Below are 14,873 nucleotides of genomic sequence, written 5' to 3'. Positions count from 1 at the left end.
AATCCTGCAACTGTCCTTCCCGTATCTTAGTCTCCAGGACTTTGATCATCTTAGTTGCTCTTCTCTGCACTTATTTCCAAAGTCTCAACGTATATTTCTGTAGTGCGGTGATCAAAATTGGTTGCGGAATTCCAAGTAGGGCACTTACTAAAGTGGAACTAACGCTTCACGGGATTTTGATTCTGCGCCTCTATTTATACAACCCAGAATCGTATTCGCTTTTTTGGCTGCCTCGCAGATCCTGGTTTTTGTGCCAAATCTCGCCTAATCTTATACAATACAATACAACACAACACAATAGCAGAGTTGGAAGGGACCTTGGAGGTCTTCTAGTCCAACCCCCTGCCTAGGCAGGAAACCCTATACCGTTCGAGACAAATGGCTATCCAACATCTTCTTAAAGACTTCCAGTGTTGGGGCATTCACAACTTCTGGAGGCAACTTCTGTTCCACTGATTCATTGTTCTCACTGTCAGGAAGTTTCTCCTCAGTTCTAAGTGGCTTCTCTCCTGGATTAGTTTCCACCCATTGCTTCTTGTTCTTCCCTCAGGTGCCTTGGAGAATAGTTTGACTCCCTCTTCTTTGTGGCAACCCCTGAGATATTGGAACACTGCTATCATGTCTCCCCTAGTCCTTCTTTCTATTAAGCTAAACATACCCAGTTCCTGCAACCGTTCTTCATATGTTTTAGCCTCCAGTCCCCTAATCCTCTTTGTTGCTCTTCTCTGCACTCTTTCTAGAGTCTCCACATCTTTTCTACATCGTGGCGACCAAAACTGAATGCCGTATTCCAAGTGTGGCCTTACCAAGGGATTGTAAAGTGGTATTAACCCTTCACGTGATCTTGATTCTCTCCCTCTGTTGATGCAGCCTAGGACTGTGTTGGCTTTTTTGGCAGCTGCTGCACACGGCTGGCTCCTATTTAAATGGTTGTCCACTAGGACTCCAAGATCCCTTTCACAGTTACTACTACTGAGCAAGGTGCCACCTATACTGTACCTGTGCATTCCATTTTTGTTGCCTAAATGTAGAACCTTACTCTTTTCACCATTGAATTTCATTTTATTAGATAGTGCCCAATGTTCAAGTTTGTCAAGATCCTTCTGTATCTTAAGCCTATCTTCTGGAGTGTTGGCTATTCCTGCCAGCTTGGTGTCATCTGCAAATTTGATGAGTTCCCCATTTATTCCCTCATCCAAATCATTGATGAAGATGTTGAAGAGTCCTGGGCCCAAAATAGAGGCTTGGGGTACTCCTCAGTTGCTTCTCTGCTTGATTAGTTTCCACCCATTGCTTCTTGTTCTGCCCTCAGGTGCCTTGGAGAATAGTTTGACTCCCTCTTCTTTGGGGCAACCCCTGAGATATTGGAAAGCTGCTATCATGTCTCCCCTAGTCCTTCTTTTCATTAAACTAGACATACGCAGTTCCTGCAACCGTTCTTCATATGTTTTAGTCTCCAGTCCCCTCATCCTCTTTGTTGCTGCAAATTTGTATTTGTCCTTTTGGTTTTTCCTGCCTAAATGAAAAACTTGGCTTTTCTCCACCTTAAGAACGTATAGAAAAAACATATAGAATATATAGCATGACAGCTCTCAATCGTAAAGACATCACAAAAATCAAAGCGTCGCCACAATAGACACAATCGCTACGCCACATCTCCAGCTCAGTGTCTGAGGTGCCTCCGCCCCATCCATGGGGCAATTAAACTGGTACCCCTCAGCGGTGGGTTTCACATCTTGTTACTACCGGTTTGCTCTTTCCGCGCATGCGCCCGCCCGTAAAAACGTGCCTAAATAGGATGGCATACGGCGGGGAAGGGGGCACCTGCGATTTTCACTACCAGTTCGGCCGAGCCGGTCCGAACTGGTTGAATACCAACCCTGGTAGTCCTCAACTTACGACCATATCGGAGCCCAACATTTCTGTTGCTAAAGACGACGGTTGTGAAGTGAGTTCCTCCCGCCCGCAATTTTATGACTTTTCTTGACAGAGGTGTGAGGCAAATCGCTTCAGCTGCGAACGTAACAACGTCGTCGTTCAGTGAATCTGGCTTCTCCGTTGACTTTGCTTGTTAGAAGGTCGCCAAAAAGGGCATCACGTAACCCCGGGGTCGTAAGTCTGAAAAACATCCCTTTTTCCAGTGCTGTAGGAACTTGGAACGGTCATTAAATGAACGGTTTAGTTCGTGAGTCAGTTGACTCACCTTTATGACCGTTGTCGTGTCCCCCGGGGAGATCACCTTCTGATGAGCCAAGTCAATGGGAAAAGTGGTTTCACTTAACAACCATGTGACTAACTTAACGTGGTTCACAACGAGGCAGGAAAGATAATAAAATGGAGCAAAGCTCACTCCCCAAATTCCTTGCACTCAGCAACATACATTTCGGGGTCCCTTGTGGTCGTAAATCGAGACCACCTGCATAAACTGGTCGATCAATTCCTTGTATTTACGACGGTCGCCGCATCCTGGGGTCATGTGGCCGCCATTTTCAGCCTTTCCCCGCAGTTTCGGACAAGCAAAGCGAACCGTGAAGGATGGATTCGCTTAACGACTGCAGGGATTTGCTTAACGACCATGGCCAATAAGGCCGTAAAATCAGGCACTCAACAATTCTCTTGCTTAGCAATGGGAATTCTGGTCCCAATTGTGGGGGTTGTAAGTTGAGGACCAAACCCATTTGTTAGCATCTCCACAATTCTGGTCAAGGATAAAACTTCTTGTTAACTTCTTATCTTTGTTGATTTCTTATCCATTATCCTTATTTCTCGTTTATCAGCCTCGGAGTCTTTTGCATTCCTGCAAAAATGGGACCTTTCCCAAGGTTTTCCCCCCTCTTTTTAATATTTCCTCCCTTTTTAAAAAAAATGGAAAAGAGGGGAAAAAATATCGACACCAGGTAAATAATATCTGGGAACAGAATTTGCCGAGATGGTCCAGTCGGTGCTTCTTCGCTAAAACGATCAGCAATCGTAATTACATAGATATCTAAAAAAATGACTATAATGACATCATCGTCCTCCTAAAGTCGTAAAAGCGAGGACTCCCTATCCATTTGAATATGTACTGGAAGTCTGTGTAGGTCTACTCCGTGTAACAAGCAACAATTAAGCCACTAACCGACAACCAACTTTGAAGAACAAAATTTCCAAATATGTTTTTTTTTTCCCAAATATTTCCAGATAAAATGCATTGCCTTGGACAATTCTCGGCTACATTTATAGAAAACTTTGAAAATGATGCTTGGGGAGCAGAGGGTGGGTTTTTTTTACATCATCGATAATGACATATACCAGAGGCAGCTAATACACGGAGAAATATTTATCTACTTTAGAGGCCACATGATAAAAGTTTCACTTTGTTTGTTTGAACGTTTTCTATTTGTGGCTTGTGGTTATTGGAGTGACAGCTAATTCTCAACATTGACCACTTTAAGATGGGTGGACTTCAAGTCCCAGAATTCCCTTCCCAACGTAAGGGTTAGGAACGTTGGTCACTTAAGATGGGTGGACTTCAACTCCCAGAATTCCCTAGAAAACATGGGAGATAGCAACCTCAGCCAATTAAGATGGGTGGACTTCAACTCCCAGAATTCCCCAGCCAGCATGGGAGATAGCGACCTCAGCTACTTAAGATGGATGGACTTCAACTCCCAGAATTCCTCTCCCAACATAAAAGTTAGGAACGTTAGTCATTTAAGATGGGTGGACTTCAACTCCCAGAATTCCCCAGCCAGCATGGGAGATAGCAACCTCAGTCAATTAAGATGGGTGGACTTCAACTCCCAGAATTCCCCAGCCAGCATGGGAGATAGCAACCTCAGCCACTTAAGATGGGTGGACTTCAACTCCCAGAATTCCCCAGCCAGCATTGGGAGATAGCGACCACAGCCACTTAACATGGGTGGACTTCAACTCCCAGAATTCCCCAGCCAGCATGGGAGATAGTGACCTCAGCCACTTAAGATGGGTGGACTTCAACTCCCAGAATTCCCCAGCCAGCATGGGAGATAGCAACCTCAGCTACTTAAGATGGATGGACTTCAACTCCCAGAATTCCTCTCCCAACATAAAAGTTAGGAACGTTAGTCACTTAAGATGGGTGGACTTCAACTCCCAGAATTCCCCAGCCAGCATGGGAGATAGCGACCTCAGTCAATTAAGATGGGTGGGCTTCAACTCCCAGAATTCCCCAGCCAGCATGGGAGATAGCGACCTCAGTCAATTAAGATGGGTGGACTTCAACTCCCAGAATTCCCCAGCCAGTCCTGCTGGTTGGGGAATTCTGGGAGTTGAAATCCACGCGCCTTAAAGTACCCAAACATGAGAAACACCAGCTGACAATCGAGCAAGAGCTCTTGGGTATCAATCAATCAATCAATGCCTGTAAAAATTGTGTCATCAAAGAAGTATTAAAATAAGGATGTCGTTTGTTGATCGCGTCGCTGAGCCAAATGTGTGGGACGGCAACGCTCGATGGCTGTGTGTTGGGAACGATGCTATTATTGTTCCCGCACAAAACTAAACCTTCTTTAAAAAAATTGCAAATTCCAAAGGTTTTCTTTGCTAAGTGGCCATTTTTAAGAGGCATTTTGATGGAAAGGAAAGAAGAAAGGATAAAAAAAAAAAATTGGAAAATTCCGACGCGGGCTAAAGTCAAGCAGAGATCTCAGAAAAGTTTTGGTGGGGATGAGAGTTTATGAAACGTTTGCCGGTTTGGAGAAAGAGGAGGATAAAATTTGAACCAGCAGGACCCCTGGGAAGTTTCGTGCGCGAATAAAAGCTAGAATGGACACGCCGGAGGGGATAGCGAGGGAAAACGTCAAGGAAGTGACTAATTTTCTCTATCTTGAAGGATGTTTTATGAAAGAGTAGCTGGATACAAGCGCTTCGCGACGAAACTATGTGATCGGGTTATGCAGGAGAAGTTCAGTTCACAATCCGTTGGCTCAGGGATGGTCGGTGATTGAAACACATAAGGAACTATTGCTCCCGCCACCTCGAGTCCGGAAGCAGCTCCATAGATGGAAGGCGTAGAGATTTTGGTGAGGTACTGACATTTAGTACTGTAAGGAGGCCCAGACCGCTCCTGAGTGAAGGAGTGGAACGTCTGCCAGTTTGAACTGAGGTAACGGAATGTGAGGCAACTGGCAGTTGGAACAGAGTTCTTTTAAGGTGGGGAGGGGGAGTAGAATGTTCCTTAGCATCAGAGCGTGTTAATTCCTGTATGAGACATACTAATGATCTGATAGTCATTTCAAAAAATCCTTTCTTAGCAAGCACCTAGAAGCCAAGAGGAACATACGTGCCAAATTTCAAGTTTGTAGGCTTTACGGTTCTGGAGATTTCGTGATGACACGTGAGTGGTATTTCGCTTTTATATAGATAGATAGGGAAAAGCCTGGAAAAATATCGGAAGATCTGGTCAAAAGAATTGCGCAGTGCCTGTGGTATGTTGTGAAAAAGGAACATTTAACAGTCTAGGAAAGTGTTTTCCTACCTTTGCGACTTGAAAACGGGAAGGCTTCAACTCCCAGAATTCCCCAGCCAGCATGGCTGGTCAGGGAATTCTGGGAGTTGAAGTCCACCCATCTTCAAGACGCAAGCTTTTAAAAAACATGGGTTCAAGACCTTTCTGCAAACTTGACTGTCTGGATTTGAGAGTCAGGCACGGAGGAAGGAACGCAAAATTATGTCAAACGCAGAGGGGATGAGGCCATTCATATGCATACTTTGTAAAGCCTCCTCAAAAGAAGATTAAAATGAACGAGGGATGCCTGAGTGAAAATGGACAGTGTTAGAGGCACAGTCACTCAGGGAGAAGGAATGAGAATTGAATGGTGGAGGGAGGGGGGAGGAAGGAAGGAAGGAAAGAAGGAGTGGAAGGAGGGAGAGAGGGAGGGAGGGAATGAAAGGAAGGCAGGAAGAATGGAAGGAAGGAAGAATGGAAGGAAGGAAAGGAGGAAGTGAGGGAAAGGAAGGAAGGAAAGGCGGGAGAGAGGGATGGAGGGAATGAAAGGAAGGGAGGGAGGGAATGGAAGGAAGAACAGAAGGAAGGAAGGAAGGAAGGAAGGAAAGGAGGGAGAAAGGAGGGAGGGAATGGAAGGAAGGAAGAATTCAAGGAAGAAAGGAAGGAGAGAGGGAGGGAGGGAATGGAAGGAAGAAACGTAGAGCAGAAGGAAGGAAGGAAAGGAGAGAGGGAATAGAAGAAAGGGAGGGAGGGGGAGAGGGAATGGAAAGAAGGGAGGGAGGGAGAGAGGGAGGGAGGGAAGGGAGGGAATGGAAGGGAGGGAGGGGGAGAGGGAATAGAAGGGAGGGACGGAAGTGAGGGAGGGGGGGAAGGGTGGAAGGGAGAGAGGGAGGGAATGGAAGGAAGGAAAGGAGGGAGGGAGGGAATGGAAGAAAGGAAGGAAGGAAGGGAAGGAGGGAGAGAAGGAGAGAGGGAGAGAGAGAGGGAGGGAATGTAAGGAAGGAAGGAGGGAGAGAATGGAAGGAAGGAGGGAGAAAAGAAGGGAGTGAGAGAGGGAGGGAATGGAAGGAAGGAAAGAAGGAAGGAAGGAAAGGAGGGGCAGAGGGAGGGAAGGAAGGGAGGGATGGATGGATGGAGAGAGGGAATGGGAGGGAGGGAGGGAGGGAGAAAGGAAACGGAAGGGAGATCTCCTCCCAATTGTGGTCGTAAGTCAAGGACTCCCTATATTATGCTGTGGTTGAAGGCAGGTGGAGTTAACACATCTACCGATTCCCTAGCTTTGACTCTGCAATTTCCTCTCTGCCTCCCTGCCCTTACCACCTGGCAGAATGGGTTAAGCCAGGCGCCTCTACCACTTCCTCTCCTCCGCCGACACCCGAAACGGCCTAGCTAGCCCCACCCGTTGAAGGGAAGTGCTTCCTTTGCACGCTTCCGTGAGTCTTTCTGGCCCAAAAAACAAGGAACAGGAAATCGCAGAGAATAAACAAAGAGTTGGAAGGGACCCTGGAGGTCCTCTAGTCCAACCCCCCCCTGCTCCAAGCAGGAAACTTTACAAAAGACTGTCCCATCTCTTTCTCAAAACCTCCAGGGTTGGGAGCATCCACAAACTTCCGGTGGCAGGCTGTTCCACTGGTTAATTGTCCACACTGTCAGGAAATTTCTCCTTAATCCCAGGTGGCTTCTCTCCTTGATCCGTTTCCATCCGTTGCTTCTTGTCCTGCCTTCGGGGGCTTTGGAAAATAGGGGGACCCCCCCATCTTCTTGGGGGCAGGCCCTCCAATGTTGGAAGACTCCTATCCTGTGTCCCCTCCCCCCGGCCCAAGTCCTTCTATTCCTTAAACGAGACATCGTGAATTCCTGCAACCGTTCTTTACATGTTTTATAGTATAGTCTTTATTGTCATTGTACAAAATAAATACAACAAAATTGGAAGGAAGGAAGGAAGGAAGGAAGGAAGAATGGAAGGAAGGCAAGGAGGGAGAGAGGGAGGCAGGGAGCGGAAGGGAGGGAGGGAGGGAATGGAAGGAAGGAAGGAAGGGAGGAAAGGAGGGAGGAAACTAAGGAGGAAGAGAGGGAGGGAATAGAAGGAAGGGAGAGAGGGAGAGAGGGAGGGAGGGATTGAAAGGAGGGGAGGGAATCTCCTAGCTATCTTGGTTGCTCTTCTCTGCACTCTTTCTAGAGTCTCAACATCATTTTCTACATCGTGGCGACCAAAACTGGATGCAGGATTCCAAGTGTGGCCTCCGAGAATTCCCCAGGCAGCATGGAGGCCTACCAACCTCAGCCGCTTAAGATGAGTGGACTTCAACTCCCAGAATTCCCCAGGCAGCATGGAGGCCTACCAACCTCAGCCGCTTAAGATGAGTGGACTTCCACTCCCAGAATTCCCCAGGCAGCATGGAGGCCTACCGACCTCAGCCGCTTAAGATGGGTGGACTTCCACTCCCAGAATTCCCCAGGCAGCATGGAGGCCTACCGACCTCAGCCGCTTAAGATGGGTGGACTTCAACTCCCAGAATTCCCCAGGCAGCATGGAGGGCTACCGACCTCAGCCGCTTAAGATGGGTGGACTTCAACTCCCAGAATTCCCTAGGCAGCATGGAGGGCTACCGACCTCAGCCGCTTAAGATGGGTGGACTTCCACTCCCAGAATTCCCCAGGCAGCATGGAGGCCTACCGACCTCAGCCGCTTAAGATGGGTGGACTTCCACTCCCAGAATTCCCCAGGCAGCATGGAGGCCTACCGACCTCAACCGCTTAAGATGGGGATCCATTTTAAGCGGCTGAGATTCGTAACCCTCATGATGGCTGGGGAATTCTGGGAGTTGAAGTCCACCCCTCTTCAGGTGCCCACAACCTACAATGATTCTTCACACACACACACACACATTTTATAAGGTTAGAAACTGTGGCAGAAACCGACACCAACAAGCCAGCCCAGCCGGGAATTATGGATCCTGTTATCCAGTACCAAGATGGAGCATCTGATCTCTTTGGCCTTGAATACCTAAACGGTGCAGGCCGATATATTTTGGCACGGACATTTCTGTCTTCAAAAAGGACATATAACAAAACATGCGCGCACCAAGAGACCCAACCTCACAGTCCCTCACCATCATCCACAGCCGAACCAAGAAGGAACAAAGCTTCTATTTGAGAAAATCCGGGAATATCCTCACCAGACCGGCCTCCCCCAACTGACTAGGCTAGGTGGCTCAGTGGCTAAGACACTGAGCTTGTCGATCAGAAAGGTCGGCAGTTCGGCGGTTCGAATCCCTAGTATAGGTCTCCTGCGTGAGCAGGGGGTTGGACTAGATGACCTCCAAGGTCCCTTCCAACTCTGTTGCTGTTCATTTAATAATGGGGTCTTTAACCCTAACCTCTACCCCCAACGAGGGAGCTGCCACCCTCCCTCATTGAGGGTCTTCACCGGCAAAATCTGAGTTATTTCCATCACAAAGTCCTAAAGCTTCGAGGACGAAACACGGTTTGTTTGGCCAAAACATGTCAGGTGAGGCTTGGTTAGCCGGCGACAATAACCCCGTATTGTGTGAATGCAATTCACCTCTTTGGATGCCTAGCAGGGTGTATGTCAGGGAAGGAAGATTTAAGCACCCTGGACAGTGACAAAAAAAAAGGAATAGATTGGGAATTTTCCAGGAATAAATTGGGAATTGGGAATAAATTGGGAAATTTCCAGGAATAAAATGGGAATTGGGAATAAATTGGGAATTTATTCCTGGGGGGGAAAAAGTGGGGGATTTTTTTTTCAGGGGGGGGGGAAGAGGAGAGGGTTTTGAAGTATGCAAGAAGAAGATTTGGGCAGGTGTGTATTTTATGTTATTGAATTTATCTGCCATTCATCAGGTAGCAAATGATGCTTTTAGGGGGATTGATAGGTGCCCTCCGAGGAAAAAAAACGTGCCCATCCTGCTTCCCCCATGATGGGGGGGGGAAATATTTGTGATTTTTTTTTAAAAGGGACTTTGCCCCAGTCTGATCAGAACGAGAGAGAGAGAGAGAGAGAGAGAGAGAGAGAGAGAGAGAGAGAGAGAGAGAGAGATGGGGCTAGTCCTTATGATTTTCAGGAATTCAAGGTTTCGGGAGGGGATGAATGGCATGGCATGTGGGGGCAAGGGGTGGCCGGGAGTGACATGTGGGGTTGTGTGACGAGGGGGAGGGGGACACAGAACCAAAAGTGAAAAGGACCCCAACTCAAGATAGGGGGAGTGGGATTTGGGGGCACAAGGGGGGGGTGTTGCCTGTCTCCGGGTGGGAAACCTGGCCCTCCCTCTCGTGGGGAAAGAGGGAAGGGCTTGGATGGGGTCAGGTGTGTGAAGCCAGGCAGTGGGGGTGGTGGGAGGGTGGGTGGGAAGAAGGGGGCTGCCTGGGGGAGATGCGGGCTGGAGAAGAGGGAGGGGGGAGGCAGTGGGGGCTCCCCTGGACGTGGAGGGGGAAAGGAGAAAGCAGACAGGCTGCGTGGGGTGGGGGGGGAGAGGCATCCAGGGAAGGAGGGAGGGAAGGAAAGAAGGACCAGTAGCATCCCCTCACCCTAATTCCGGCTGGCGGCGGAGGAGAGGAGGGGTCTCTCTTGGAGAGAGAGAGAGAGAGAGAGAGAGAAGGGTCTTTTCTTTGGTGTGGATGAGTAGGGGGTCTTCTTGGCACCTTGCTTGGGGTCCATGCAAGCAGCGGGGCAGGGATGCTCGCCCCCTCCCTCCCCTCCTCGCCCCCTCCCTCCCCTTCTCCCACCTTGGAGGAGATTTTTTTTTTGGGGGGGGTCCCTACCTTGCAGCTCGCGAGCAACCTCCCACCCGGCGCGGGCCATCTCAGCTGCGGCAGGAGCCGGCACATGCCTAGGCTGCTGGGGCGGCGGTGGGAGCCACGGAGGCTGCGCATTCGCCTTCTCTCGCCCCCCCCTCTTCCCCATCTCCCTATCCCCTCCCCTCCTTCCTCCGCGGGCACCAGCTGCTGCGAGCAGACGACCCCCCCACACACACCCTACCCAGACGTCCCCCCCTCCCCAAATCTCTCCTCTTCTCCAGGGGCTTCTCTTGAAGACCCCCCCTTCCAATTAGGGGAGGAAGACCCCCCTTGCGGAAAGTGGGGAGGGGGCGCTCTGACCCCCTCCCCACTTTCCCTGGGAGGGTCAAATCCTTGAAAGGGTGTAGAGATGGCAAAAGGGGGGGGGTGTCCTTTTTTTCCTCCCCCTCCCAAGAGACACAGATTTGGGGGGACAGATTTTTGTCCCCCCAAGGGGAAGGGGCTTTCCAGGAATCACCCACCCACCTTCCGGCCCCTTTCCCTGGGAGGGGGTGGTGGTCAAATCCTGGTTTGAACAAGGGCAGAGATTGCAAAGAGGGGGTGGGCGTCCTCCTTTCTCCCCCCCTCCCTGCCCACTCCCCACCCAAGAGACACAGGTTTCGACTTGTTGCCAAGGGGAAGGGGCTTTCCGCCTCCCCCCCCAATCCTCCTGTCACTTTCCCTGGGAGAGTCAAATCCTGGTTTGAAGGGGGGGCATCCTCTTTCCCCCCCCACCTGCCCACACCCCCTACCTGAGAGACAATGGCTTAGATTGAGGAGGGGGGCTTTCTCATTATCCTGCAGACCCTCCCTCAAATTGGCTCTCGCCTGGCACGCCTCCCAGTAAATTCTCCCCCCCCCGGGGGGCAAACAAGATGGCAAGCCAACCCGGGGTGCTTACAGGCGAAACGCCAAGCCATCCCTCCGTTCCTCTGGCATCTGATTGCCCCAGGCAAATTGCAAGCAAAGCTGGCTTAAAAAAAAATCCTGGGAATCTCGGTTTGTCGGGTCAACAGGTGACTTTTCCCTCAAGATCTGTGCACTAAAATTAGCCAGACCCTTGGACGGGCGCAGTGCAAATTCTTCCGCTCGGAAATAAATCGAACTGCACTAAGCGGGAGGGTGCAAAGGGCTGCCCTTCATGTTTTTAATTTTTTTTTAAAATGTACTAGTCGGGAACTATGTGATCGGGCTTGATAAATTGACAGTTAAAGCTTGAACATTAATGAGTAGTTACGATCGGCCTCTCCTCTCCCCTTCTCTCCCTCAGGCTGGCCCCATTGATTCTCTCCTATCTTATCCCCTTCTCTCCCTTTCAGGTGGGAAGGGGAGGTAGAATCATTTTTCAGGTGGGGAGAGGGAGTAGAGTGCCTAAACTCCCAGCCCACAGGCCGGATGAGTTACGCGCTGGCCACACCCATGCCAGAGGAGGGTTCTGACAGGCACTACTGCTGGTTCGCTCGTGCACGCGCTGCACGCACATGTGCAGTGCAATTACAATTGTTCTGCACATGCGCGGAACTGAAAAACAAGATGGCGGTGCCAATGGTGCCGCCTGGGGAACCAGTTCAGGGGTGTGGCAGGCCTGGGTCACTGCCGGTTCCAGTGGCCCCGGCCGCCAAACCACTACCACTCCGAACTGGTAGGAATCACCACTGGCCCACGCCCAAGTGGCAGTTGGAACAGAGTTCTTTTCAGATGGGGAGGGGGAGTAGAACTTCTAACTCCTTAGCATCAGAGCATGTTAACAATAATATAAGAAATACTAATGATCTGATGGTCATTTCGAAAAATCCTTTCTTAGCAAGCACTTAGAAGCCAAGAGGCACATAAGTGCCAAATTTCAAGTCATAAATACGAGTCAAGCTGCTAAGCATCCGAATTTTCATCCCGTGACCATGAGAAGGCTGTGATGGCCGTTAAGTGTGAAAAACGCTTTTTGCAGTGTCCTTGTAACTTCGAATGTTTGTAAATCGAAGACTAGTTGTAAAGAGGAAAAACACAGGAGAATGGTTGATTGGATGTTAGCTCAATATTGCCAGTTGTTGCTTTGTTAAAAATCCATTTATTTATTTATAGCGGGATACCTGTGCTTCGCGACGAAATGTGATCGGGCAATGCAGGAGAAATCTGGTTTAATCCATTGGCTCAGTGGTGGTTGGTGATTGAAACACATAAGGGAATATTACTCCCGCTGCCTTGAGCCCGGAAGCAGTTCCATAGGTGGAAGGCGTAGACATTTTGGTGAGGTACCAACGTTTAGTACTATAAGGAGCCCCAGACTGCTCTTGAGGGAAAGAGTGGAACGTCTGCCAGTTTGAACTGAGGTAATGGAATGTGAGGCAACTGGCAGTTGGAACAGACTTCTTTTCAGGTGGGGAGGGGGAGTAGAATGCCTAACTCCTTAGCATCAGAGCGTGTTAATTACTGTATAAGAAATACTAATGATCCGATTTTCGAAAAATCCTTTCTTAGCGAGCACCTAGAAGCCAAGAGGAACATACATGCCAAATTTCAATTCTGTAGGCTTTACGGTTCTGGAGATTTCATGATGTTGCGTGAGCAGCATTTGGCTTTTATATATAGATAGATAGATTTTGCCAGACACCGAACAGACTTCTTTCGATATTGCAAAAGTGAAGAAGAGCCAATAGAAAACCAGAAAAAAAAGAGGAAGCTTGGGAAAAAAAGGGCCCAATCCACTTCCTCATTGTTGCTTCCCAAAATTGCTCCGAACAATTTCATGGTTACCAGCAAATGTTTTAAATTGAAGACTAATTTCCCCCTTTTAAAAATAAAAAAACAACAAGTCAGAGACAGAAAATGATGCAATAAAGGTTAGAAAGTTGGAGGTTAAAAATACTTCCCAACGAGTTAGTCCTCGACTTACAACAGTTCGCATTCGAAGTCACGATGGCATTGAAAAAAAGGGACTTGGGATCATTTTTCACACTTACGACCGTTTACACTCAAACCTTATCTTTATGACCGTTGCAGTGTCCCGAGGTCACGAGATCCCCTCGTGTGACTTTTGGAGAAGCAAAGTCAGATTCACTTAAGGACTATTTGACTAATTTCAACGACTGCAGTGATTCACCTAACGAAAGGGGGCAAGGAATGTGTCAAAACTCACTGAACGAAATTCTCATTTAGCAAGATAAATTTGGGGCGCTCCATTGTGGTCATAAACCGAGGACTACCTGAGATACATTGAACAGCATGATCAATGTTTATTGGACATCCTCTGGAGACTAAAACATCCATCAACTAGAAAGGTTTTATATCTGGATTGCTGTGCAGAGAGGGAAGGGGTGGATTGGATGACCTCGCCGGATCCCTTTCGGGATTCTACCATTCCATGGCAGTTTTGGAGAAGGAGCGGCTGACTTGATCTCAACTCTTTTTCACCCCTTCCTGGAGAGTTTAGAGGGGAACGAAAAACAGGGTTAGTTTTTAACCACATCAATATTTTTTTAAAAAAAATAAATTACCTCATAAACTGAAACCGAGTTAGCCAATTTTGGAGGAAGATTATTACAAAAGAAGGATTTAAAAGAATATAATAAAACGGTTTCATCGAAGGGCCCTAAGGATTGAGAATCCAAGATTTAAATTCTTGGGTTTGCAAGCCGTAAAGACCCCCACGGTGGATTTTAAAAAAACACACTTTGCACATGCTCTGGGGACGGTGGCTTTTCTGAAAACGTGTCAGAAGTTCAGTCGTTGCGATCTGCCTCATTTTGGCCTTGACTTCCTGTTGTTGGTTGACTCTTTTCTTGCCCAAACGCTTCCTTTTCATCTGTAAGTGAATTCTGGGCTTCTAGAAAAACACTTTTTTTTAAAGTCCTCGGCTTAAACCCCAAATTGAGCCCAAAATGTCCGTTGCTAAGGAAGACATGACCTCATTTTGCCAGGTCTCTGGCCACCATTGTTAAGTGAATTACCTCGTTTCCTTCCTTCCTTCCATTGTTCATTTATTTCTTCCTTCTTTCCACCTCTTCTTCCTCCCTCCTTCCCTCCCTCTTTTCTCTTTATTTCTGTTCTTCCTTCCTTCTGTCCCTTTTCCTTTCTTCTTCCCTTCTCTTTTATTTCCTTCTTTCCATTTTTTCTTTTATCACTTTTCTTCCTTCTTTCTACATCACTTTTTTTCATTCCTCCCTCCCGTTTCCTTCCTTTTCCTTTCCTTCCTTCCATTTTTCTTTTATTTGTCTTCCTTCTACCTCTCCTTCCTTCCATTGTTCATGTTCTTTCTTTCTCTTCCTTTGTAGTTCTCCTCCCACCCTCCCTTATTTCCATTTTTTCCTCCCTTCCTCCTTCCTTCCTTCCCCCTCCCTTTTCCTCCCACCTTTCCCCTCCCTCTTCCTTCCCCCTCCCTTTTCCTCCCTCCCTCTTCCTTCCATTTTTTTCCTTTTTTCTTTCCTTCCCCCTCCCTTTTTCCTTCCTTCCCCTCCCTTTTTCTTCCCTCGATCTATCTATTCCCCTCCCTTTCTTCCATTCTTCCTTTCCTTCTTTGCTTCTTTCTTTCTTTCTTTCTTTCTTTCTTCTTTCTTTCTTTCTTTCTTTTCTTTCTTTCTTTCTTTCTTTCTCTTCCATCACGTTCATGTCT

General features: G+C 48.1%; 1 protein-coding gene across 1 annotated transcript in view; it reads right to left on the bottom strand.

Annotated features, from left to right (window-relative positions):
* The window catches only part of LOC309400629 (capping protein, Arp2/3 and myosin-I linker protein 3-like), a gene marked incomplete at its 3' end in the record, with an annotated part of 67,020 nt that extends 56,655 nt beyond the window's left edge, over nt 1-10,365 (bottom strand). Inside the window, exon 1 of the mRNA XM_081969189.1 lies at nt 10,253-10,365. Within this exon, the coding sequence (XP_081825315.1) occupies nt 10,253-10,292 (40 nt within the window). The 5' untranslated portion in view covers nt 10,293-10,365. The remainder of the gene's footprint in view (nt 1-10,252) is intronic.
* Nucleotides 10,366-14,873: the final 4,508 nt, after the last annotated feature.

The sequence above is a fragment of the Natrix helvetica genome (assembly GCF_964273705.1).
Source record: "Natrix helvetica genome assembly, chromosome: W".
Classification (NCBI taxonomy): domain Eukaryota; kingdom Metazoa; phylum Chordata; class Lepidosauria; order Squamata; family Natricidae; genus Natrix; species Natrix helvetica.
The sequence above is the reverse complement of the archived record's forward strand: the minus strand, read 5'-3'. Positions and strand labels throughout refer to the sequence as shown.